Here is a 24,979-nt window from a genome sequence, read left to right as displayed (position 1 = left end):
GGTGTAGAAAATGCAGCCCTGCAAGTTTCAGTTGGATTGTTTTAGGAAGACAAGATTTATGGCCCTTTGTACTTAATTCATTTAGTATGGTTGTTATTGGTGGTGGTGATGGTGGTTTACACGAGGATTCAGTATATTCTATGTACAGTTTATTATAATATACCTTAGAGGCTACATGTATTGTAAAGACATACAAAGACCTAAATTCATATCATGAATTATGAATGACTAAGTACTTTGTAGTTATTTTGTAAACATAATATTATCATGTTTGTATGTATAAACAGTTCTTTATGATAGGTTTAAAATCATACGCATCTAATACATGTATAGCTTAGCACAGGATAATTGTGTACTACCACTAAATGTTTAAAACAAATGGCTGTTATACATGACATTCAGTTGTGAATGTAACTCAACAAACATAGTTTATTTACATATTTAGTTAAATTAAATTCATTTGATGAGAATTTTCTACATTTTAAGGCAGTATCTAAAATTAAATTATTTCATTGAAAGTGCAGCAAGTGATTCTGCCCTTGCGACCAGTGCATACCAAGATGAACCTGCACATCCATGCAAGCTGATCTTGGTCTGCTCTGTTCGCTATTCAGTCAGTAAATGTTCAGTGAACACTCCTTTGAATGATAAATGGTACTGCCCGAATTGAATGATAGACCAGTCCATTTTAGAAATTTAGCAGGGTAAAGGTTAATTTACACCTGACTTATGATGCCACTAGTCACAAGCAAGCCACATTGTGTTAAAATATACTCTAGGTAAAATGATAAATATTTTGTGTTCTTTTGCGTTTTAGTTGATTGGAGAAAAAGTTAAATGCGCACTGGAAACTGGGTTGAAGGTTATACCGTGTGTAGGAGAGAAATTGGAGGAGAGAGAGGCTGGTAATACAGAAGCTGTAGTATTTGAACAAATGAAAGCAATTGTAGGTATGTACATTTGTAATATATAAGCTGTTGTAAACAGACAAATGCAGGCCGTTACACTTATACATATGTAACACAGAAGTTGTAGTATTTGAACAAATGAAAGCGATTGTAGGTATGTACATTTGTAATATATAAGCTGTTGTAAACAGACAAATGCAGGCCGTTACACTTATCTGTATGTAACACAGAAGTTGTAGTATTTGAACAAATGAAAGCGATTGTAGGTATGTACATTTGTAATATATAAGCTGTTGTAAACAGACAAATGCAGGCCGTTACACTTATACGTATGTAACACAGAAGTTGTAGTATTTGAACAAATGAAAGCGATTGTAGGTATGTACATTTGTAATATATAAGCTGTTGTAAACAGACAATTGCAGGCCGTTACACTTATACGTATGTAATACAGAAGTTGTAGTATTTGAACAAATGAAAGCGATTGTAGGTATGTACATTTGTAATATATAAGCTGTTGTAAACAGACAAATGCAGGCCGTTACACTTATACATATGTAACACAGAAGTTGTAGTATTTGAACAAATGAAAGCGATTGTAGGTATGTACATTTGTAATATATAAGCTGTTGTAAACAGACAAATGCAGGCCGTTACACTTATATGTATGTAATACAGAAGTTGTAGTATTTGAACAAATGAAAGCGATTGTAGGTATGTACATTTGTAATATATAAGCTGTTGTAAACAGACAAATGCAGGCCGTTACACTTATATGTATGTAACACAGAAGTTGTAGTATTTGAACAAATGAAAGCGATTGTAGGTATGTACATTTGTAATATATAAGCTGTTGTAAACAGACAATTGCAGGCCGTTACACTTATACGTATGTATCACAGAAGTTGTAGTATTTGAACAAATGAAAGCGATTGTAGGTATGTACATTTGTAATATATAAGCTGTTGTAAACAGACAAATGCAGGCCGTTACACTTATACGTATGTATCACAGAAGTTGTAGTATTTGAACAAATGAAAGCGATTGTAGGTATGTACATTTGTAATATATAAGCTGTTGTAAACAGACAAATGCAGGCCGTTACACTTATACGTATGTAACACAGAAGTTGTAGTATTTGAACAAATGAAAGCGATTGTAGGTATGTACATTTGTAATATATAAGCTGTTGTAAACAGACAAATGCAGGCTGTTACACTTATCTGTATGTAACACAGAAGTTGTAGTATTTGAACAAATGAAAGCGATTGTAGGTATGTACATTTGTAATATATAAGCTGTTGTAAACAGACAAATGCAGGCTGTTACACTTATCTGTATGTAACACAGAAGTTGTAGTATTTGAACAAATGAAAGCGATTGTAGGTATGTACATTTGTAATATATAAGCTGTTGTAAACAGACAAATGCAGGCCGTTACACTTATCTGTATGTAACACAGAAGTTGTAGTATTTGAACAAATGAAAGCGATTGTAGGTATGTACATTTGTAATATAAGCTGTTGTAAACAGACAAATGCAGGCCGTTACACTTATCTGTATGTAACACAGAAGTTGTAGTATTTGAACAAATGAAAGCGATTGTAGGTATGTACATTTGTAATATATAAGCTGTTGTAAACAGACAAATGCAGGCCGTTACACTTATCTGTATGTAACACAGAAGTTGTAGTATTTGAACAAATGAAAGCGATTGTAGGTATGTACATTTGTAATATATAAGCTGTTGTAAACAGACAATTGCAGGCCGTTACACTTATACGTATGTAACACAGAAGTTGTAGTATTTGAACAAATGAAAGCGATTGTAGGTATGTACATTTGTAATATATAAGCTGTTGTAAACAGACAATTGCAGGCCGTTACACTTATACGTATGTAACACAGAAGTTGTAGTATTTGAACAAATGAAAGCGATTGTAGGTATGTACATTTGTAATATATAAGCTGTTGTAAACAGACAATTGCAGGCCGTTACACTTATACGTATGTAACACAGAAGTTGTAGTATTTGAACAAATGAAAGCGATTGTAGGTATGTACATTTGTAATATATAAGCTGTTGTAAACAGACAAATGCAGGCCGTTACACTTATACGTATGTAACACAGAAGTTGTAGTATTTGAACAAATGAAAGCGATTGTAGGTATGTACATTTGTAATATATAAGCTGTTGTAAACAGACAAATGCAGGCCGTTACACTTATACGTATGTAACACAGAAGTTGTAGTATTTGAACAAATGAAAGTGATTGTAGGTATGTACATTTGTAATATATAAGCTGTTGTAAACAGACAAATGCAGGCCGTTACACTTATACGTATGTAACACAGAAGTTGTAGTATTTGAACAAATGAAAGTGATTGTAGGTATGTACATTTGTAATATATAAGCTGTTGTAAACAGACAAATGCAGGCCGTTACACTTATACGTATGTAACACAGAAGTTGTAGTATTTGAACAAATGAAAGTGATTGTAGGTATGTACATTTGTAATATATAAGCTGTTGTAAACAGACAAATGCAGGCCGTTACACTTATACGTATGTAACACAGAAGTTGTAGTATTTGAACAAATGAAAGCGATTGTAGGTATGTACATTTGTAATATATAAGCTGTTGTAAACAGACAAATGCAGGCCGTTACACTTATACGTATGTAACACAGAAGTTGTAGTATTTGAACAAATGAAAGCGATTGTAGGTATGTACATTTGTAATATATAAGCTGTTGTAAACAGACAATGCAGGCTGTTACACTTATCTGTATGTAACACAGAAGTTGTAGTATTTGAACAAATGAAAGCGATTGTAGGTATGTACATTTGTAATATATAAGCTGTTGTAAACAGACAAATGCAGGCCGTTACACTTATCTGTATGTAACACAGAAGTTGTAGTATTTGAACAAATGAAAGCGATTGTAGGTATGTACATTTGTAATATATAAGCTGTTGTAAACAGACAAATGCAGGCCGTTACACTTATCTGTATGTAACACAGAAGTTGTAGTATTTGAACAAATGAAAGCGATTGTAGGTATGTACATTTGTAATATATAAGCTGTTGTAAACAGACAAATGCAGGCCGTTACACTTATCTGTATGTAACACAGAAGTTGTAGTATTTGAACAAATGAAAGCGATTGTAGGTATGTACATTTGTAATATATAAGCTGTTGTAAACAGACAAATGCAGGCCGTTACACTTATCTGTATGTAACACAGAAGTTGTAGTATTTGAACAAATGAAAGCGATTGTAGGTATGTACATTTGTAATATATAAGCTGTTGTAAACAGACAAATGCAGGCCGTTACACTTATCTGTATGTAACACAGAAGTTGTAGTATTTGAACAAATGAAAGCGATTGTAGGTATGTACATTTGTAATATATAAGCTGTTGTAAACAGACAAATGCAGGCCGTTACACTTATCTGTATGTAACACAGAAGTTGTAGTATTTGAACAAATGAAAGCGATTGTAGGTATGTACATTTGTAATATATAAGCTGTTGTAAACAGACAAATGCAGGCCGTTACACTTATATGTATGTAACACAGAAGTTGTAGTATTTGAACAAATGAAAGCGATTGTAGGTATGTACATTGTAATATATAAGCTGTTGTAAACAGACAAATGCAGGCCGTTACACTTATCTGTATGTAACACAGAAGTTGTAGTATTTGAACAAATGAAAGCGATTGTAGGTATGTACATTTGTAATATATAAGCTGTTGTAAACAGACAAATGCAGGCCGTTACACTTATCTGTATGTAACACAGAAGTTGTAGTATTTGAACAAATGAAAGCGATTGTAGGTATGTACATTTGTAATATATAAGCTGTTGTAAACAGACAAATGCAGGCCGTTACACTTATCTGTATGTAACACAGAAGTTGTAGTATTTGAACAAATGAAAGCGATTGTAGGTATGTACATTTATAATATATAAGCTGTTGTAAACAGACAAATGCAGGCCGTTACACTTATCTGTATGTAACACAGAAGTTGTAGTATTTGAACAAATGAAAGCGATTGTAGGTATGTACATTTGTAATATATAAGCTGTTGTAAACAGACAAATGCAGGCCGTTACACTTATACGTATGTAACACAGAAGTTGTAGTATTTGAACAAATGAAAGCGATTGTAGGTATGTACATTTGTAATATATAAGCTGTTGTAAACAGACAAATGCAGGCCGTTACACTTATACGTATGTAACACAGAAGTTGTAGTATTTGAACAAATGAAAGCGATTGTAGGTATGTACATTTGTAATATATAAGCTGTTGTAAACAGACAAATGCAGGCCGTTACACTTATACGTATGTAACACAGAAGTTGTAGTATTTGAACAAATGAAAGCGATTGTAGGTATGTACATTTGTAATATATAAGCTGTTGTAAACAGACAAATGCAGGCCGTTACACTTATACGTATGTAACACAGAAGTTGTAGTATTTGAACAAATGAAAGCGATTGTAGGTATGTACATTTGTAATATATAAGCTGTTGTAAACAGACAAATGCAGGCCGTTACACTTATACGTATGTAACACAGAAGTTGTAGTATTTGAACAAATGAAAGCGATTGTAGGTATGTACATTTGTAATATATAAGCTGTTGTAAACAGACAAATGCAGGCCGTTACACTTATACGTATGTAACACAGAAGTTGTAGTATTTGAACAAATGAAAGCGATTGTAGGTATGTACATTTGTAATATATAAGCTGTTGTAAACAGACAATTGCAGGCCGTTACACTTATACATATGTAACACAGAAGTTGTAGTACACAGGCAAATACAGACAGTTATAGGTATGTATTAGAAGTGTAACAAAAGGCATATGCAAGCAATTATAGGTACCGTATGTAACTCAGAAACTCTGGTAAACAGACAAATGCAGGTACTGAACAGAACAGAACAGAACATGACTTTATTAACTCAAATTACATATGCAACATGTGAGTATACAGACAAAAGTAAATTATTACAAATTTTCATATGGCATGGTGTTTCTATAAAAGTAAGTATGCTAACATTATTTCTATTTCATTATAACATTATAAACAGTGACTATAAAAAAAGAGAGAAGAGTTGATGATCGTACTTCAATAGATAGTGGGGCAGGAGGTGCACATGGTGGGGAGGGGGGAGGGGGAAGGGGGAAGGGGGGGGGGTGAATGCCCAGATAACATATTTACCTTCGTTATTATACTTTAACCCGGGACGATTTATAACTGACTTAATTCACTAATGACGTAAATGCCCAGTTGACCTTATTAATTTTCCCTATCAAATTTTAACTGGACAAGTAAATTGGGGCAGAAGTACTAAGTTATTGAAATAGACTATAGACTGTGCGTGGGAGGAAAGCATGATTAAAGCTGGCGTGTGAGTAAACATAAGTCACGTGGTTTATTCAGGTCAAGGTGTGTAATTTACATGTGAGAGTTATGGAGTGGTTTTTCAGAAATGTAGAATGTTACACATGTGATTATATATTCAACGATTGTGGATTTACATATAAGACTTGGGAAAAAAACATGTTTGGTTTTACATACATGTACATTATCACGGATATACGAATATATATAGATCTAACAGTAATGGATTAGGGGACCACGTGTTTGTAAACAACTGGTGATTGTACAGCAATAGGTGAGTGGATAGACATATTGTTTATATGTATTCAGGTTAATATGGCTAGAAAAGTAGAAAGGGATAAATAAGTGACTAACTTGTATAATAATGTCAAAACAAATTGTATGCATTATAAAATGTGTCATTAGGCTACATGTATAAAATACAATACAACTGATGAATACAAATAAAAAAAAATGTAGAAAGTGAAAGCAGAGTTTGCAAATGGCTGGCGTTGAAAATTCAACAGTATCTAATTTCTAACGTATACGTTATTAACAAAAATGTTCGTAAACAGACAAACGTCAGTGAATTAAGATGGGTGTTGCCGCGTTTGGAAATAAAAAAAAAATAAAAAATAAAAAAATATAATTATAACTGAAGTAAGAGTTAATTGGTTCTGTTACTTGTTACTTTATTCAGTAACACTTTGATGAATTTACAAGTTTTTTGTAGAACAGATTTTGAAGTATTTGTTAATAATTCTTTAAATTTCAAAACGTTTGGTCTGCGAAAATAATACCTTTTGACGTATTTTTTTCTATCCAACTCAAAATAGGGACATTTTAGCAAGTAATGGTATTCATCGCCCAAATCATTAAGATTACAGAGCATGCACTTCCTTTCAGAAATATCTATACCTGCCCATCTGCCAGTTTCAGTAGGAAAATGGTGATTTCCAGTTCTAAATTTTTTCATGTTTATAAGGTCCTGATTATTAAGTTCAAGTAAATAGCTTTTTGAAGCTTAATGGAATCTTTTAGAAATGCATAATTTCTGCCCTTACTAGAATTAGTAAGAGATGAATGCCAGTTTTGTAAATTTTGATTTATAAGAATTTGTTTTATAGTAAGTTTTACAGTTTTAGATTGAATCTCATTTTGATATAACCAGATATCATTCCTTCCTGTTTCAGAAAAGATAGACTTAATTTTATTTAACCATTTTGATTCAAAATTTGGTAGATTACACATATATTGATATAACTTAAATGATAATTTGCTTTGTTTTCCTGTGACAACTCTGTTCCAGAATCCAATCATTCTAGTCTTGATAGTTATGTCAATAGGGTATCTACCTGACTCAGCATACAACATGTACAGTGGAGTGCTTTTTCTAAGATGAAGTACTTTTCTTAAAAATTCACAATGTATCTTTTCTAGCAGAGTACAGTCTTCATATCCCCAAATCTCTGAGGAATATGTTAAAATAGGTAGTATTGTATAATCAAAAAGTTTAAATATCAAGTCGACAGGCAGATGTAAATTATATATTCTTTTATACAGTAAATGTAGAGCTTTCCTAGCTTGTTGAGCCAAGTGTTTTCTAGTTGTAAGGAAACTGCCAGATTTTGCAAAAAAAGTACCTAAGTATTTATAACTTTTAACAATTTCTATGGTCGTATCTCCAATTTTAAATGAATAATTTCCGTCTGCTCTTGTGCCAAATATTAGCACTTAAGTTTTGCTTATATTTATATTCAAATTCCAAGTATTACAATACTGTACAAAATCATTTAGGCACTCTTGCAACTTAGTGGGGTCCTCTGATAACAGGACTGTGTCGTCAGCGTACAGAAGGATTAAAATTTTTAAAAGTATATCTATATCATGGTCAACTTGTGGGAGTTCGATTCCTGTATTACCTCTGTTTGATAGGAAACCTTCGAGGTCATTTAGGAATAACGAGAAAACACAGGTGAAAGATTTTCACCCTGTCTAACTCCGCAATTGCAGTCAAAAAAGGGAGATTTTTCTCCATTTTGAGAGACACAAGATTTTATATTGGAGTACATATTTCTGATCACATTAAAAAATTTACCCGTTATATTATTGTCCAACAATATATGCCATAGACCTACTCTCCATACAGAATCAAACGCCTTAGAAAAATCTACAAATATGCAAAAAATCTTCTTTTTGAGCTTTCTTAGTATTTCAACAATTGAGTTCAGTGTAAATATGTGATCTAAAGTCGAGTAATTTTTCCTAAAACCAGCTTGATTTTCATTTAGTACATTATTTACTTCAAGAAATCTGTTCAGCCTATTATTAAGTACAGAAGTAAAGAGTTTGCTAACACAACTAAGTAGAGTTATTGGTCGAAAATTTTCAGGAGCTTTTGAATCACCCTTATTTTTGTATATAGGTATTATTATTCCCTGTGTCCATTTAATGGGCAAGATTCCAGTGTCTAATATCAGATTAAAAAGAGAAACGTACAAAGGTAGTAACTTGTGACTGGTTGATTTTATATATTCATTTAAAATGTTGTCTATTCCTACAGATTTACCATTTTTAAGTGATTTTATACATGTTTTTATTTCTTCTGGGGTAATCTGAGAGTTAAGTATATTGTCTTGGTTATTCATTATGTCAGCAGTGCTTAGAATATCAGTTTCATCTGTATCATGATTATAGTTGTTGCTAGCTTGTTTAAAATATTCGTACATAGATTCTAAGGTTGGCATTTCTACAGGTTTTTTAGCATTAATTCTGTTAAGGTATTTCCAGTAATCCTTTAGGTATTTACATTGCATCTTCCTTAGATTATTTTCATTATTCTTATTATAATCATTCATATATTTATTCATAGTGTTTTTATATTTTCTACACAACGACTTTAATATTGACCTATTTTCTTCTGATGGATTTTTATTATACCTTTTTCTTGCCTTAATATAACATTTTCTGGACTTTTTGCATTCAAAACCAAACCATGGTTTAATTTTCTTATGTTTAGGAATATAGTGTTTAACTTTACGTGGGAATGTTTTTTCTGCACTATTTATGAACATGTTATTTAAGAGCTCAGTTATACTATCTACGTGGGTTTGGTTAGCCTGTTGACTATTTTCTTCAATATTTTTTATTATGTCATTGACTACCTTTTCTGGTATATTTGAGACAAATTCGTCAGCTAATCTATTATCCCATTTAGGAAAACTTTGCTCATGTGCTTTAAAGTTCATTGCATTTTTTGATGGTATTTTTATATTACAATCTAGGAGTGCATGCCCATCAGAATATAAATTATCGAGTTCAGTTATATTAAAATCTTCCAATATAGTATAACCATCTAACGATGAAATTGCATAGTCTATCACAGACGTATTTCTAAATGTCATTTTACCTATTCCTTTATCTTTCCCAAATCTTCCATTAAGTATTATTAGGTTGTTATTCTTGCAAACATCAATTAATCTATAACCGTGATTATTCTTTTTCTTATCCTGTGATTTACGATTAAGCTTTATACCATAATGTTCCATTAATGCTTTCTGGTCCAAAAATTTAATTGCATCGTAATCAAATTCAAAAATATCTGCTAAAAATTCATCGCAGACAGTAAAATCTGACATTTCAGCTGTTTGAGCATTATGATCTCCAAACAAGTATATATAGGTATATCTATTACACATGTCTGAAATTTCATTTTCAAAAATTTCATATTCATCACTGTTATAAAAACGTGACTGCAATGGCGGCACGTAAATACAGTGTAACTTCCGAAAACCGAAAGACCTCCATACCAGCCTAAAAGTTCGGTTTTTGGAAGTTTCCGGAATTCAGAGGTTTAAAAGTTTGTAAGCAATGTAGACTTGGTGCACAGGAGTTATGTTTCCTTACACATAGGGTGTTGGAGATTATTATCCTTTTCAATTTTACAATTTCATTAAAAGTAAATAATTAGTCAATTAATTAATTAATCAATTACAAACATTAAGGATAATAAATACATAAATAACAGATGTAAAAAGAAACAACATATCTTATATAATAGCATATACGCAAATATTTTCCACTTACATTTTACTATCTTTGGAGTTCGGAGTTCGACAACATTTCATTAATGTTGACACTGCATAGTTTAATCGATGTAACTACATGAACTAAAACACCTACTTTACTTTCGTTCAAACATTAAAAAAGTTTTTCACACTAAGATATTTAATTTATCACGTTTTCATAAATTGAATACAAATGAAAGTAATCACTGATTACTTCCTTACTTTTGCATCAAATGATCATTGTGATTATCTAGCGTGTCAAAATAAACGTGGGCCGCTGATAGGTAAACAAAAGAACATGTTGACAGCGTTTTTGGATTAACAGGTGACACTTTTAAACCAGCAAAAATTTTATTGCTCGGTTTTCAGAAGTCAATTTTAGTGTTGAAATATATAAATGTCCTTCAAAAAACGTCCGGTTTTCAGAATTCAGAAGTTCCAGTTTTCAGAAGTTAAAAATATATAGAAATAAGAACAGAAAAAATCGGGACCTTGAGGTTCGTGCGGTTTTCAAAGGTTTTCGGTATTCAGAAGGTCCGGTTTTCGGAAGTTACACTGTATTACCAAAAATTAAATCATCGTCCATATCTGTGTATTTACTACATAGTTTTAACCACATAAGATAATCACACTGTGTTTCTAATACTTTAATATATGGAAATATGCAATTTTTGACAAATGCGCCAATGCCACCAGACTTTCTTAAAGATTTTTGCTTTCTAGGTATATTAACATAAGTATAGCCATCAATAGAGATAATGTCATTTGTGTCAAGCTTAGATTCCGATACAAAAAATATGTCGTAGTCATTTATAAGAGTAATAAATTCAGGAAAGTTTGAGCGCCTTTTAAGGCCACATACATTTAGCGAACCTAACTTAAGAGTTTTTAGCTCGACTATTCATAGAATAGTAGAGCTATTGGACTCGCCCATGCGTCGGCGTCCGCGTCCGCGTCCCAATTTGGTTAAGTTTTTGTATGTAAGCTGGTATCTCAGCAACCACTTGTGGGAATGGATTGAAACTTCACACACTTATTCACTGTGATAAACTGACTTACATTGCACAGGTTCCATAACTCTGTTTTGCTTTTTTACAAAATTATGCCCCTTTTTTGACTTAGAAATTTTTGGTTAAGGTTTTGTATGTAAGCTGGTATCTCAGTAACCACTTGTGTGGGAATGGATTGAAACTTCACACACTTATTTACTGTGATAAACTGACTTACATTGCACAGGTTCCATAACTCTATTTTGCTTTTTTACAAAATTATGCCCCTTTTTCGACTTAGAATTTTTTGGTTAAGGTTTTGTATGTAAGCTGGTATCTCAGTACTCACTAATGGGAATGGATTGAAACTTCACACACTTGTTCACTGTCATGATCTGACATGCACAAAGCAGGTCCCATAACTTTATTTTGCTTTTTTACAAAATTATGCCCCTTTTTCAACATAGAAATTTTTGGTTAAGTTTTTGTATGTAAGCTGGTATCTCAGTATCCACTAATGGGAAAGGATTGAAACTTCACACACTAGTTCACTGTCATGATATGACATGCAGTGCAAAGGGTCAATAACTCAACTTTGCATTTTACAAAATTATGCCCCTTTTTCAACTTAGGAGTTTTTGGGTTAAATTCTTACATGTAAGCTGGTATCTCAGTACCCACTAATGGGAATGGATTGAAACTTCATACACTCACAGTCCACTGTCATGAGCTGATAAGCACTATGCAGGTTCCATAACCCTATTTTACTTTTTTACTGAATTATGCCCCTTTTTCGACTTTCTTATTCATTCAAGCGACAAGGCTGTTAAATAGTCGAGCGTTGCTGTCCTCCGACAGCTCTTGTTTTTACTAGCGTTATACTTATTACAAATGTTCGGGACATCTCCCCCTACATCCTAGGTAACACTTACATCTGGTGATTTATCACTTGGTATCACAGGTGTGACTCTAATTGAGGAAACGAAATGAGTGTCTCTCCTATTTTCGTATTCACTCATTGTTTGGCTGTATTGATCGATTTGTTCTTCAGACTGGTCGTCAGACGAATGAGACTCTGAATCACTGCTAGAAGAGCCCCCAGTTTCCATCAAGGTTTCGAACCGGTTATGAGTTTGAATCTCGGACCCTACCGTCGTGTTGCTCCTTTTCTGTGAGTTCGTAGTATTTTGGGGCTTTCCATGCCTGGATTTTTCCAACACTTGCCTCCAGTCAGGAAATTCGTCACATCGAGGGTTCAACGCAATAAGGGCGTATCTACATATAATAACTATATGCAGATATGCCCTTATTGCATTGAACCCTCGACATACTACTTGCTTTTTTACTATCAGTTTGGCCGGATAACCAATATGTACTGTGCGTGGCGGGTTTTTGGATTTCATTTCTTTATATTTTGGCCATATACGAGATCTGGCTTCAACTATCTCATTCGGGTAGTCTCTGTTTATTCCTAGGTCAGTTTTACCCTTTAGTTTGTATGCGGACGACAGTATGTTTTCAACGTCCTGGTAGTCTCTGAAACAGACTATAATTGGTCTTGAGTTGTCACGCCCCGGAGCTCCTAATCGATGCGCACGTTGAATATAAATACCACTGGGGTCAATATCTAGATTATCACGCAAAAACGACTTAACAATTGCTCTGCAGTTTTCTGATAAGTAAATTTCTGGTATTCCGCGAAAAATTAAATTGTTCCTTCTACTTCTGGCTTCGGCATCAATACTTCGATACTCTAACGTTTTCACTCGCTGATTGGTTCTTGTATTTTCATGTAGAACAGACTGCATCTGCTGCTCAACATTTTGTACACGTGTAGTCAAACTGTTTGTGTGTGTCAGCATTTCAAATAACGTTACTAGTTTATCATCCGTGGAAAGTTGTTTAAAATCATTTTTTGACAAATTACAAGATTTATTACTTCTATCATGGTCAAAAGTATCGAAGGTCCCACCTGTTGAGCGTCTCTGCCTTTTTTTCCCTTGTTTATCCATTAAAAACCAATCATCTTCACGACTGATACACACGTCCACGTCACCACCTCCGCCATTATTACTTTGCGGTCTCAATAGGTCTGCATGTAAATTCCCGTTTTCTGCCATATTATCCGATTTTTTTCCCATTCCAACGAAAGCACTACTAATAGTCACTTATAACAACAGATTTTCTGTGTTAAAAAGCTGTCCAAAAGTCTCTTGAATTGGAAAAATAACCAAAAAATTGCAGAGCGAGAGAACACCGTGCACCTCTACACCATGTCACGTGACCATACTAATAGGTATGTTACATAGTAGTTGTGGTAAATAGACAAATGCAGGTAGTTATAGGTATGTTGCATGTGGGCTTTTGTACTTTAAACAAATACACACTGGTTTAGTAAGGTTATTATTGAGCTATAAAAATTATCTTTAAATGTAGCCAGTTATAGAGAGATAAATATATCTCAACAGAAATGCTGTAGCTACCTCGGCCCAATGGTTAAAATCACAAGCGTTTAATTGCTGTTGGTTCAAAAACTTAATTAGGATGTAAAATTGTTCCATGTGAGGAAGCTATCCAGCTGACATGCAAAAAGGTTGATGGTTCAACCTGGTGCCTACCTTTGCCTGAAATACTGGAGATTCTTGCCAACCTAGTGGGGAAAGTGTACATTTTTCCAAGCACGCGCCGGGGATAGATATTCCTGTCTTTCCCTAGGGAAAAATCTTGTCTAAAATAGCGTGCACTAAGGTGACATCACATAGCACTGGCACTATTATGACGTCATAAACTATATAAATAATGTCAGGAAATACCCAAATCTATTTGTCTCCACGATCTATTTTGACAGTGATAGGCAAGAAAAATGATCTAACATGTCTGCCTGTGTAAGACAGCAGCTGCTGTTTTCCCAACCCATGGGACAGCTTGGATAAAAAAAAACCTCGCTAACGGTTTTCCATTCCACACTGTCCCTCAGGTAGGGAAAACTCCGTCTTACACTGGCAGGCATGTAAGATCCTTATAATGTTTCCTTCTGAAATAAATTAGAATATAACCTACATTTTCAGCCAGTGAAATCGCTGGACGGTAGTCAGTAAGTACTGTACTTAATCATGAAGAATTTTTACTTCATAGGGTTTTCATGGGCTTTCAAAGCTCCGCCTACTACCTAACCATATTTGGATATTCCAGGGTTATGTTACAACAAAGTGTTGGCGAGTAACACAGACATGGGGATCTGCACTGAAATATAAATTGGTCTTACCTTTGATATTAATCCAAAATACACAAATAAACTGCATGAATTTTATTTCAGTTCAAATACTTAAATCATTAATATTCGTGGGGGACTAATTTTCGTGGATTTCGTGATTGAGTCCATCCACGAAATTTAATCCCAATGAACAAGTAAAATTCCCATTTATTTTATGTTCAACAATTGAAATCCACAAATTTATTTCCCCAAGAAATTGCTGTTTTAACCAAACCCACGAAATTTAATGCCCACAAAATTAAATGATTTTACAGTATTAAACTTCATGAATGTTAAGGTTTTGTATGTAAGCTGGTATCTCAGTAACCACTTGTGGGAATGGATTGAAACTTCGCATACTTATTCATTGTGATAAACTGACTTACACTGTACAGGTTCCATAACTCTATTTTGCTTTTTTGCATAATTATGACCCTTTCTCGACTTAGCAGTTTTTGGTTAAGTTTTTGTATGTAAGCTGGTATCTCAGTACCCACTAATGGGAATGGATTGAAACTTCACACACTTTTTCACTGTGATGATCTGACATGCATTGCACAGGTTCCATAACTCTATTTTGCTTTTTTACAAAATTATGCCCCTTTTTCGACTTAGAAATTTTTGGTTAAGGTTTTGTATGTAAGTTGGTATTTTAGTACCCACTAATGGGAATGGATTGAAACTTCACACACTTGTTCACTGTGATGATCTTACATGCATTGCACAGGTTCCAGAGCTCTACTTAGCATTGTTACAAAATTATGCCCCTTTTCCAACTTAGCATTTTTTGGATGAGTTTTTGTATGTAAGCTGGTATCTCAGTACCCACTAATGGGAATGGGTTGAAATTTCAGACAATTGTCCATTGTCATGAGCTGATATGCATTGTACAGGTTTCATAACCCTGTTTTTCAATTTTACAAAATTATGCCCCTTTTTGGACTTTAATATTCATTCAACTGACAAGGCTGTTGAATAGTAGAGCGTTGCTGTCCTATGACAGCTCTTGTTATTTTAGGAGTGGTGGGTACTTATAGTTGCCCTTGTCCGTCCGTCCATTTGTTTGAGCAAATGAGAGGACGTTTTGTAGGTACCGAGGATAGTAGAAAACGGTAAATTCTATTCACTCCATACTGCTTCAAGTTTCAAGTTTTATTCACCAAATTCTCAGTTTATATACATACAAAAACATGAGACAAATACAAGATTGTAAAGAAGACATTACATACTGCTTATTGGGTACTTTCTGTTGCTTGTTTGATACTTTATAACAATAGAAATACTCAGCAAATGTCTGTTTGAAAGACGTCCGTCTGTCCATCCGAGTTTGTGTCTTGCATATCGCAAAGAGTATTTGACACAGAGTCATCAAACATCACATGATTATGTTTAAATTGTAATTTTTAAAGCCACACTAGAGTTATGGTCCTTGACTTAGTAAAGAATATGCATAGAAAGGGCCTAAAGGTTTGTGTTGCATATATCTCAAAAAGTATTTGACCAAGGATTATTAAACATTAAAGGAATATTATTCAGCATGTGAAGTTTGAGATTTCACTCAGCCAAGCAGCATAAAAGGGCTTAAAGTTTTTGTCACATGCATCTCAAAAAGTATCTGACTTAGAGCCATAGAACATTGAATGATTGTTGCCAGTATATAGCATGTGAAGTTGTACAACTGGTGTTATGTTTCCCCCATACATGGGGGAGACATATTGTTTTTGCCTTTGCCGTCTGTCTGTCCGTCAGTCTGTCCGTCCACATTAAGCTTTTCCGGCTGTCACAGGTCAAACTGCAGGCTGGATTTCAATGAAACTTCACAGGAGTGATCAGTACCAAGCCTAGTTGTGCATATCGCCGGCATGTTCCGCTTCGCTGCACAAAATGACCACCAGAGCTAAAAATAGAAAAATCTTGTCCGGCTTTCACAGATCAAACTGCTGGTTGGATTTCGGTGAAACATCACAGGAGTGATCAGTACCAAATCTAGTTGTGCATATCGCCGGCACGTTCCGCTTCGCTGCACAAAATGGCAGCCAGAGCTTAAAAATAGAAAAATCTTGTGCGGCTTTCACAGGTCAAACTGCTGGCTGCATTTTGACGAAAATTCACAGGAGTGATCAGTACCAAGCCTAGTTATGCATATTGCCGGCACGTTTTGCTTCGCTGCACAAAATGGCCACCAGAGCTAAAAATAGAAAAATCTTGTCCGGCTTTCACAGGTCAAATTGCTGGCTAGATTTTGATGAAACATCACAGGAGTGATCAGTACCAAGCCTAGTTGTGCATATCGCCGGCACGTTCTGCTTTGCTGCACAAAATGGCCACCAGAGCTAAAAATAGAAAGAACTTGTCCAGCTTTCACAGGTCAAACTGCTGGACAGATTTCGACGAAACTTCACAGGAGTCATCAGTACCAAGCCTAGATGTTCATATCATGGGCACGTTCCGCTTCCCTGCACAAAATGGCCGCCAGAGCTAAAGGTATACATAGGGGGAGACATGTTTTTGTGACAAAAACACCTAGTTCTATTTTGGATTTCAGTTTGGAGTTATGGTCCTTGACTTAGTTGAAAATACACATGAAGTGCTTTAAAGTTCATGTTTATTTCTCTTAAAAAACATTTCACCTGTAGTCATGAAACCATGTACAGTGACAGGAAGGGGGGTGGGCACCACTGTCCTAAGGACACACATCTAGTTTTCATTGATTTTATAGTTTGGTTGAAGAAAATCCCCATTCCCATGTCTGTATCATCATTTTAAGTTCTTATGCCAAATTTTTCAAATGGGGGCACTTGGGCCCTTTTAGAGTTGAAATAGAAATACCTTTGAATGATTTCTTCTGATGTTATGCCTTTTTGTTGTGTGACAGCAAAATATAGAAGAAAAAAATTTTTTTATAACTTTTGTTTTAATGAGCAGCTTAAAGGATTATCACCAAACCTAGAAAGAAGCAAAGTCAGATGGGTAAGTTTTTTCTTCAGGTGAGCGACTTAGGTCCATTTTTTGGGGTGGGGGGTCTCTTGTCTTATTACCACACAAAAATGTTTCCCATGATAAGACTAGTGTCGCGCACATGACCCATGGTTGTCTGTCAAAGGTGAAGGTCACTGTTGAAGGTCAAATAAAAGTTGTTTCCACTCCATAACTTTTATGTGTATTGATGGATTATCTTAGTACTACACACAAATGTTCCCCATGATGAGACAATGTGTGGCATACATGAACTATTCTTGTAGGTCAAGGTCACTATTGAAATTTAAGTAAAAATAGTATTTGTTTCTTAGCTCCTAAACAACTTGAAACGTTTGTAGTCCTAGCACTTGCCAACAACCAAAGGGACGACCACTAACAAAGTTTTCCATTGGTAGGGGACTTCTGTATTGCCACTGCAAAACTCGGTCACTTGTTAATTAAGTTGTACAAATTTGCATCAATTTATGAGATACAGATTCTTATTAAATATATGACAATGGCTGCTGATACAGTGGATACTATGTTGTAGTGTAAATCTACTTGACTTGTAAAGAATTTTTTCCTCTACTGTCATTACCATGGTAACAGAGGTTGGACTGTATTTCAGATAATATCAAGAAAGAAGAATGGGACAAGGTAGTCATTGCGTATGAACCAGTCTGGGCAATAGGAACAGGTAAAACTGCCACGCCAGAGCAAGCCCAAGAAGTTCATCAGAAACTTCGAGAATGGCTGTCAAGTAAAGTATCTGCAGATGTAGCTAAAAGTGTTAGAATTATTTATGGAGGTACGTGTCAAAGTTTCCACTCAGCATTACGAGGGTTGTCCCAGAAAATCTCAAACTTTTTTTATTATTTCGAAAATAAGCGACGCATCAAATAATTATTTTAATTGATGTTATTTCAATGTATACTCTACAGGACTATAGATTAAATATCAGTCATATTATTTGAGTATTGTTTCAATAATGGACGGCAGTCAGTGCTAGTCGGCGCACGCTCAGTTTTCCTCCTACAAAAAAGAAGCGGCTTCCTTTTAAATTCATGTAACTTACCCGATACACATCTCACAGGATTAAAATTTATATCGTCGTTAACAGCAACGTGTGGCGCATAATTATATTGCATTTCAAGTCTTTGACATTACTTATGTTAACATGGTGACGTAATTTTGAAAGAAACGGTCGCACGCACTTTCAGAAATATAAGAATAAAAAAAGCTCGCGATTTTCTGGGACAACCCTTGTACAGTACAAATTGTAAATGAAAGTTAATAGTTCAATGTTTTCCTACTTTAAAATACAGAAATGCCTTTTCAGTAACAGAAATTATCAAGGATAACAATATTTAACAAAATTCAAAATTTTAATTTAGATATTTCATCTCTGTGGTTTTATCCCTCCCCCTCCACTCCTACAGCGAAGAAGAGAGGGTATATAGTTTGATTCATGTTGGTGCACTGTCAGTTTGTCAGTAACTGTTCGGTTTTAGATCAATAGCTGGAAGTCATACAGTTTGGTCCACAGCAGTAAAACTTCATAGGATAATTGACTTTGGTCAGCTTATGATTTCTGTTGTTTTGGGGGTCAGTAGGTGTCAAAGGTCAAAATATAAAGGACATGAGACTGTTTCTGATCTGTTACTGGAGAACAGTTTTCATAACTGTGTTTTCCTTAGATAAATAGGGTTATCAAATTTCACAGGACAGTGCCCATGGTAAATAGACTGCTCGATTCAGTTTGGGGGTCAGCAGGTCAAAGGTTAAGTTTACAGTGTCCTTTGATCTTAAATTAGTCTTCTCAATAATTGGAGAATACTTAGACTTAAGCTATGTAACTTCTATAAATGATATCACATGGTCAGACAGGTCAGTAGATGATTTCTACATTTTTGAGGACATTAGGTCAAAGGTCAAGGTCACAATGATCATTAGGCCATGTGGTGTGGACATTTTACAAACAGTTCATTTTGGATAGTAATATTAAAATGTTGTTGCAGCTGAATCTGATGTCAAAAAAATATTTAATAGATTTTGAATAGAATACATAATAGAAATAACATGGATTTACAATATGACAGGAGAGAAGTACTTTGTTCGAGGAAGTTGCTTTTTATGAAACAGTCACCAAATGTTTACCTTTTATTTCAGGATCTGTAAATGCTGGTAACTGTAAAGAACTCGCAAAGAAGCCAGACATCGATGGTTTCCTTGTGGGCGGAGCTTCCCTCAAACCAGATTTTGTAACAATTGTTAAAGCTAGATCTTGAACTGATTAAACGCCATAGAAGCCCAGAATTATGATACTTAACTTCAGTAGCATAGGTGATGATGATGATGATGATGATGATGATGATGACACTGTTCAGTACTTTTACAGTCTGTGTTGCTTTATAGTGCTATAGATATTTAACACTAAGATTACAAAGTTACTTTTTATTTCTTAAAAAGAATGTTTGTGCTCTTTGCTGTTTTGCTTTGGCGTGTTCCATTCTTAAAATGGAGAACATTCCATTATTTTATTAATGAAAAGAGATACTTCCATTTTAAAAAGATTTTGCATAATTAATGACAAATGTTTTTAAAACATTTGAACTACTATGAGGTGCTGAATCTTATTAGATAGTCTGTACACTGTATTCATTTTGTTTTGCTTCTGTTTACACAATAAGTACAAGGATTAAACTCAGTTGTTGTTTTTGTCACTCAACTCACTTTGTTCAGTTTAAGGGGACGCATACTTTGAAATTAGAAAAAAGTGGGTGGGGTATGATAAAATTTACCTGCAAAAAAGTACAAGGTTTTGGTATATGAAATGGATACTGTTTCAGCTGTTATAAGTACACAAAGGATTGCTCACTAAAATAAAAATGAGAAAACTGAAACAAGAAAGTTATTGTTGAATTACATAAGACTTATTGTGTACATTCAAAGTCAACAATTAAGACTTTTTGGTGCGAAAATAATAGTGCTTCACCTTGTCCAAACATTTATCAATGTCCTACAGATTCTAATTTAAAGAAAGAATGTGAAATATGGTCACTGTCATGCTTTTCATTTTGCATATGTAAGCTAAAACACATTATTTAGTTTGTTTACAAAGTAGTGCATAAGAAAAGATACGGTGGTCAAGGAATGCCACATTCCAAAACTAAAAGAGTATATTCCCCTTAAAACATTAAACATTTATCGTTACAGAAGTCTAGTGGCTTACAATAAGGGCCTAGAAATGTTGCCATTATTGATTTTTAACTTGGTATTCATGAACTACAATGCACTTAAATATCAAAACACATTCAACAAACTTTTGAAAATGTACTGTCTTAAAAATCCCTAAAATAAGGTATGAAATTTGGTTGAGAGGTCCAATCAATGTGTATATGTGCAAAAGTAACATTCTAATCTTGTTCACAAAAGTTACTAATACACAGCAGGCATGTCAATGATCAAAACTGGACGAATATACAGTTATCCTCACTTTAATGTCATTTATAATTTGTCCTTGAATTCTCCACCATACTTTTCATAACTCTGTTGCACGAGTTGCACGAGAATGCTGTCATTCACGTAAAAAAATGGGGTCAAATAAGTTGTAAATGCAATATCATCTAAACGTAATTAATGGATTATGCAGTTCAAGATAAACTTTATCTCATAACGTAACGAACATGTATAATGTTGTAACAACAACTTTACTTACACTGATTTAAGTAGCAGTCGGTTTATAAGTGACTTTATTGATTCATTTTGTGTTTTGTTATTGTTGTCAAAATGTATAACGGAAGTGCCTCACAACTGAAGCGGAAACCAGTTTGATGCGCAAAGTAGTGCAAGGTAAGTAATATTTTTTGACAAATGTCCACAGAAATTAATAATTTTCTAATATTAAAGACGAATATCTGAATAGGATTCATTATTTGATAAGAAATTATAATCATCGACATGTTTTTTTAAAAATCGTACACGTGCTGACACCTAAGTTGTCTCCCGTTGTTTATTAGAGTTACCTTTCGTCCGGCGCAGTAATACATTTGCAGTGAATCGCCGAGAAGTCGTGGGAAAATAAAAACCATGTAAATAAACTAAAATTAACCACCTTTTCAAGATGAATTTCAAGTGATCGCCATTATGCATTTAAACCGCCTGACCTGTGTAGCATCTTAGATATCTGTTCTAAGGTATTCATTGTGTAGAATGTCATGTTATGCCCTTGCAATGCTAATCCCACTCTGATTTTTTTTGTTTACATTTTTATCAATGAGAAATATGGCGTCCATCCCGAGCTGAAATGACGTGGCGTTAAATTTTTACATGTTTAAGCAAACCTGGTGTGTTAGAAAGAAAATCTCATCCCTTCAACATTATTTGGAACACTGTTATTGTAAAAAACCTGTTTTTTCCTTATACAAAAGCTTAATATTTTGTGTTGAATGTACTTTCACAAAGACCTCTGTTTTCCTATTACATTCATAGTACCACATCCTTATCCACAAAATACTGAATATTACAGGTGTCCATCAGTATTATATCAGTTTAGGAATATGTTTTTTATTTTCCCACCATCGATTTCTTGAATATGCACCCCTTCCGCATTTCTGTATGAACTGTGAATGTAGCAATATGCGTCCCCTTAAGTTCTAACAGGTGATTGAAGGTTATATTGTCATATTTTTGAAAATGCTACTTTATAAATTGACATGAGTATGACTGATTTTAGTCTTAAATCCATATTCACAGCTTGTAAATAAAATCAGTACCTTTAATTCTTAGTCAATAATTAGACTTTTACTTGTTTCCTCAGCTTGAGCTTAAACTCTTGGTCATAACTTTGCCTCAGACCTGTACCTCAATGTAGACTTTAACTCTCAGACTTAACTTTGGTTCATACCTGTACCTCAGATTTGGCTGCAATCATGGGTCGAGGCTTTTGCTCAGACCAGCATGTCAGTTTAGTCTTAATCCCTTGAACACAACTTTGATTCACACCTGTACCTCAGTTTAAGCAGTTTAAACTCACATCATTCTCACTAAGTCTTATATGCTCAGTCGCAATTTTAACTCATGCCAGTAACTTTCATTCACTTTCATTCACAACGTTGCCTAAACCTTAACCTTCAATCAAAACTAGAAGTCTGTGTTGTATGTTTTAAATCTAGTATGATAATCATGATAATGTATACCTCCATTTAGGCTTAAACTCCTCGTCAAAACTTTGCCTCAAACCTGTATATCAGTTAAGGCTTCATCCCACATTTACATTTTGAACAACATGGATTCATGCCTGTACATGTGTGAAGACTGAAACCCTCAGTCACAACCTTGACTTGAACCTGCATGTTAGTAAAGACTTGAATCCACAAAATACAAGCACTTTGGCCCACGCCTGTTCCTCAGTTAAGGGTTTTAAAAGTCCTCAGTCACACCCTTTAGACCTTAATCATCAAATGAAACTAGAAGTCTAGCTTAGCACATTCCTTTAAGCTTAAACCCTGCAGTACGACTTTGGCTCGGACCTGTACCTCAGTGTTGGCTTAACCCTGCAATCACAACTTTGGCCTAAACATATACGTCCATACCCCTTTAATAATTTGAACTCGTATCCGGTAAGTTTAAACCCTCGGTCCCAACTCTGTATGCACAAATGTGGAATCTCCGTTTAGGCATAAATCTTCAGTCACAGCTTTGGCTCAAGCCTGCCGCTCAGTGTAGGCTTATCCCTTGATCCCAACATTGGTTCAGCCAAGTGTCACAGCTTCCGCACAGCCGCCCACACCCCAGCCAAAACTTTTGCGAAAACGTACTTCCTTAAAATTTCACTTTGGTCAATCCTTTGCCTCTCTTTAGGCTTTAAAATGCATTCACTATTCGGACTTCTAACTCGATTTATCAGCTTAGGATTTTAGGCTATTCACAAATTGCTCAAACGTGCACCTCAGTTTAGTCTTCTACCTGATTTACAATTTGATTCCATACCTCATGTTTTTATTTCGATGTAAATGAGATGTAGTCCTGTTTGGCGCCATATAACCTACACTGTGTTGGTGCGCCGTAAAACCCAAATAAATAAATACAATTTCAGTTCGTGCCCTGTACCACAGTGTATGAGTAAACCCTCGGAACTAAGAATCAAACGGGGTACCTCAGCTGCGGCTTAAAACGTCATCAATAACGTCTGGCCAAACCCTGTCACGTTACAAAATCCCGTTATGAAGCAGCACACAACCAGGTTGAATATACAGTCTGCACGTGAGTTGTTATGAAATGTGCAAGACCCTTCATAACAGGTAATGTATTTGAGCCGCACCATGAGAAAACCAACAATGTGTTTGCGATCAGCATGGATCCAGACCAGCCTGCGCAGTCTGGTCGGGATCCATGCTGTTCGCTTTCAAAGCCTATTGCAATTAGAGAAACTGTTTGGCAAACAGCATGGATCCTGCAGACTGCGCGGATGTGCAGGCTTTTCTGGATCCATGCTGGTCGCAAATGCACTATGTTGGTTTTCTCATGGTGCGGCTCATTTTAGAAATAGTGCTTGAGATGAAGATCCCGCGCCTACCACTGCCGGTTACCTTCGCTAGTGTGCGATGCTTTGTGTATTTTACTGCACATCAAAAACGTCAAATCATTCCAAACATTCTTATTTAATTAAAGTGGGCGTAAGATTAATCTTCATATTTGAATGAAGATTTATTTTTATTACAGTATTAAAAAAAGTAAACTGTCATCAAAGAAATGAAAGCTCGTGACATGAGATTTGGTATCCCGGCTATTCGTCAAGATTGCACTTGTGTCCTGAACTTTCAAAGTCGTATGAAGTATTTTGTCACGTTCATTTATGATGAATTCAGAATGCTTAAATATTTTAACTCGACTGGACGGAGCATATGAACCAACTGTTTGCCACGGTGTTTGCGATAAAGTTATAGCAAAAACTGTTGAGAGACGATTGTCTAAGGTCGTGGGTTGATACGGTGAATTCGTGCCAATACTTTTGACTGTTTGACCGGCAAGCCATCCAATAAATGTTTTATTGCATGGCTTCACAAATAACCATTCAAAGGTATTGTCCAGTTTTGACTGTAGACAAACCTACTCGTGGTTCACTTTAAATTAAAATTGTTTTCAATGTAACGTAACCTATTGCGACGCAATTTGCCTAGGTTAAATTTTACAAGCCCGTTTGATTCAGGAAATAAATACACTCTTTAAACAGTTTTTAGTTTGAAAACAGCACATATTGCCATACACATGAGTTTTGTACATGACTGGATAAGAAAACAAGTTTACCCACTCCAATATTCCGTTACCATGTGAATTCAGATGAGTACTTTCATAATATAGCCCAAGAGTTGTCGTCGGTCTTCCAAGTATGACTAGACT

The 24,979-nt window shown here is 34.8% G+C and overlaps 1 protein-coding gene across 1 annotated transcript in view; it reads left to right on the top strand.

Moving 5' to 3' along the window:
* Nucleotides 1-20,285, top strand: part of LOC123527686 (triosephosphate isomerase-like) — a 29,976-nt gene extending 9,691 nt beyond the window's left edge. The window contains exons 4-6 of the mRNA XM_045307302.2: nt 818-950; nt 18,207-18,386; nt 19,748-20,285. Of these exons, the coding sequence (XP_045163237.2) occupies nt 818-950; nt 18,207-18,386; nt 19,748-19,866 (432 nt within the window). The 3' untranslated portion in view covers nt 19,867-20,285. The remainder of the gene's footprint in view (nt 1-817; nt 951-18,206; nt 18,387-19,747) is intronic.
* The last annotated feature ends 4,694 nt before the right edge of the window (nt 20,286-24,979 follow it).

Source organism: Mercenaria mercenaria, chromosome 14 (assembly GCF_021730395.1).
Source record: "Mercenaria mercenaria strain notata chromosome 14, MADL_Memer_1, whole genome shotgun sequence".
Taxonomy (NCBI): domain Eukaryota; kingdom Metazoa; phylum Mollusca; class Bivalvia; order Venerida; family Veneridae; genus Mercenaria; species Mercenaria mercenaria.
This window is presented reverse-complemented; position numbering and strand designations above follow the sequence as displayed.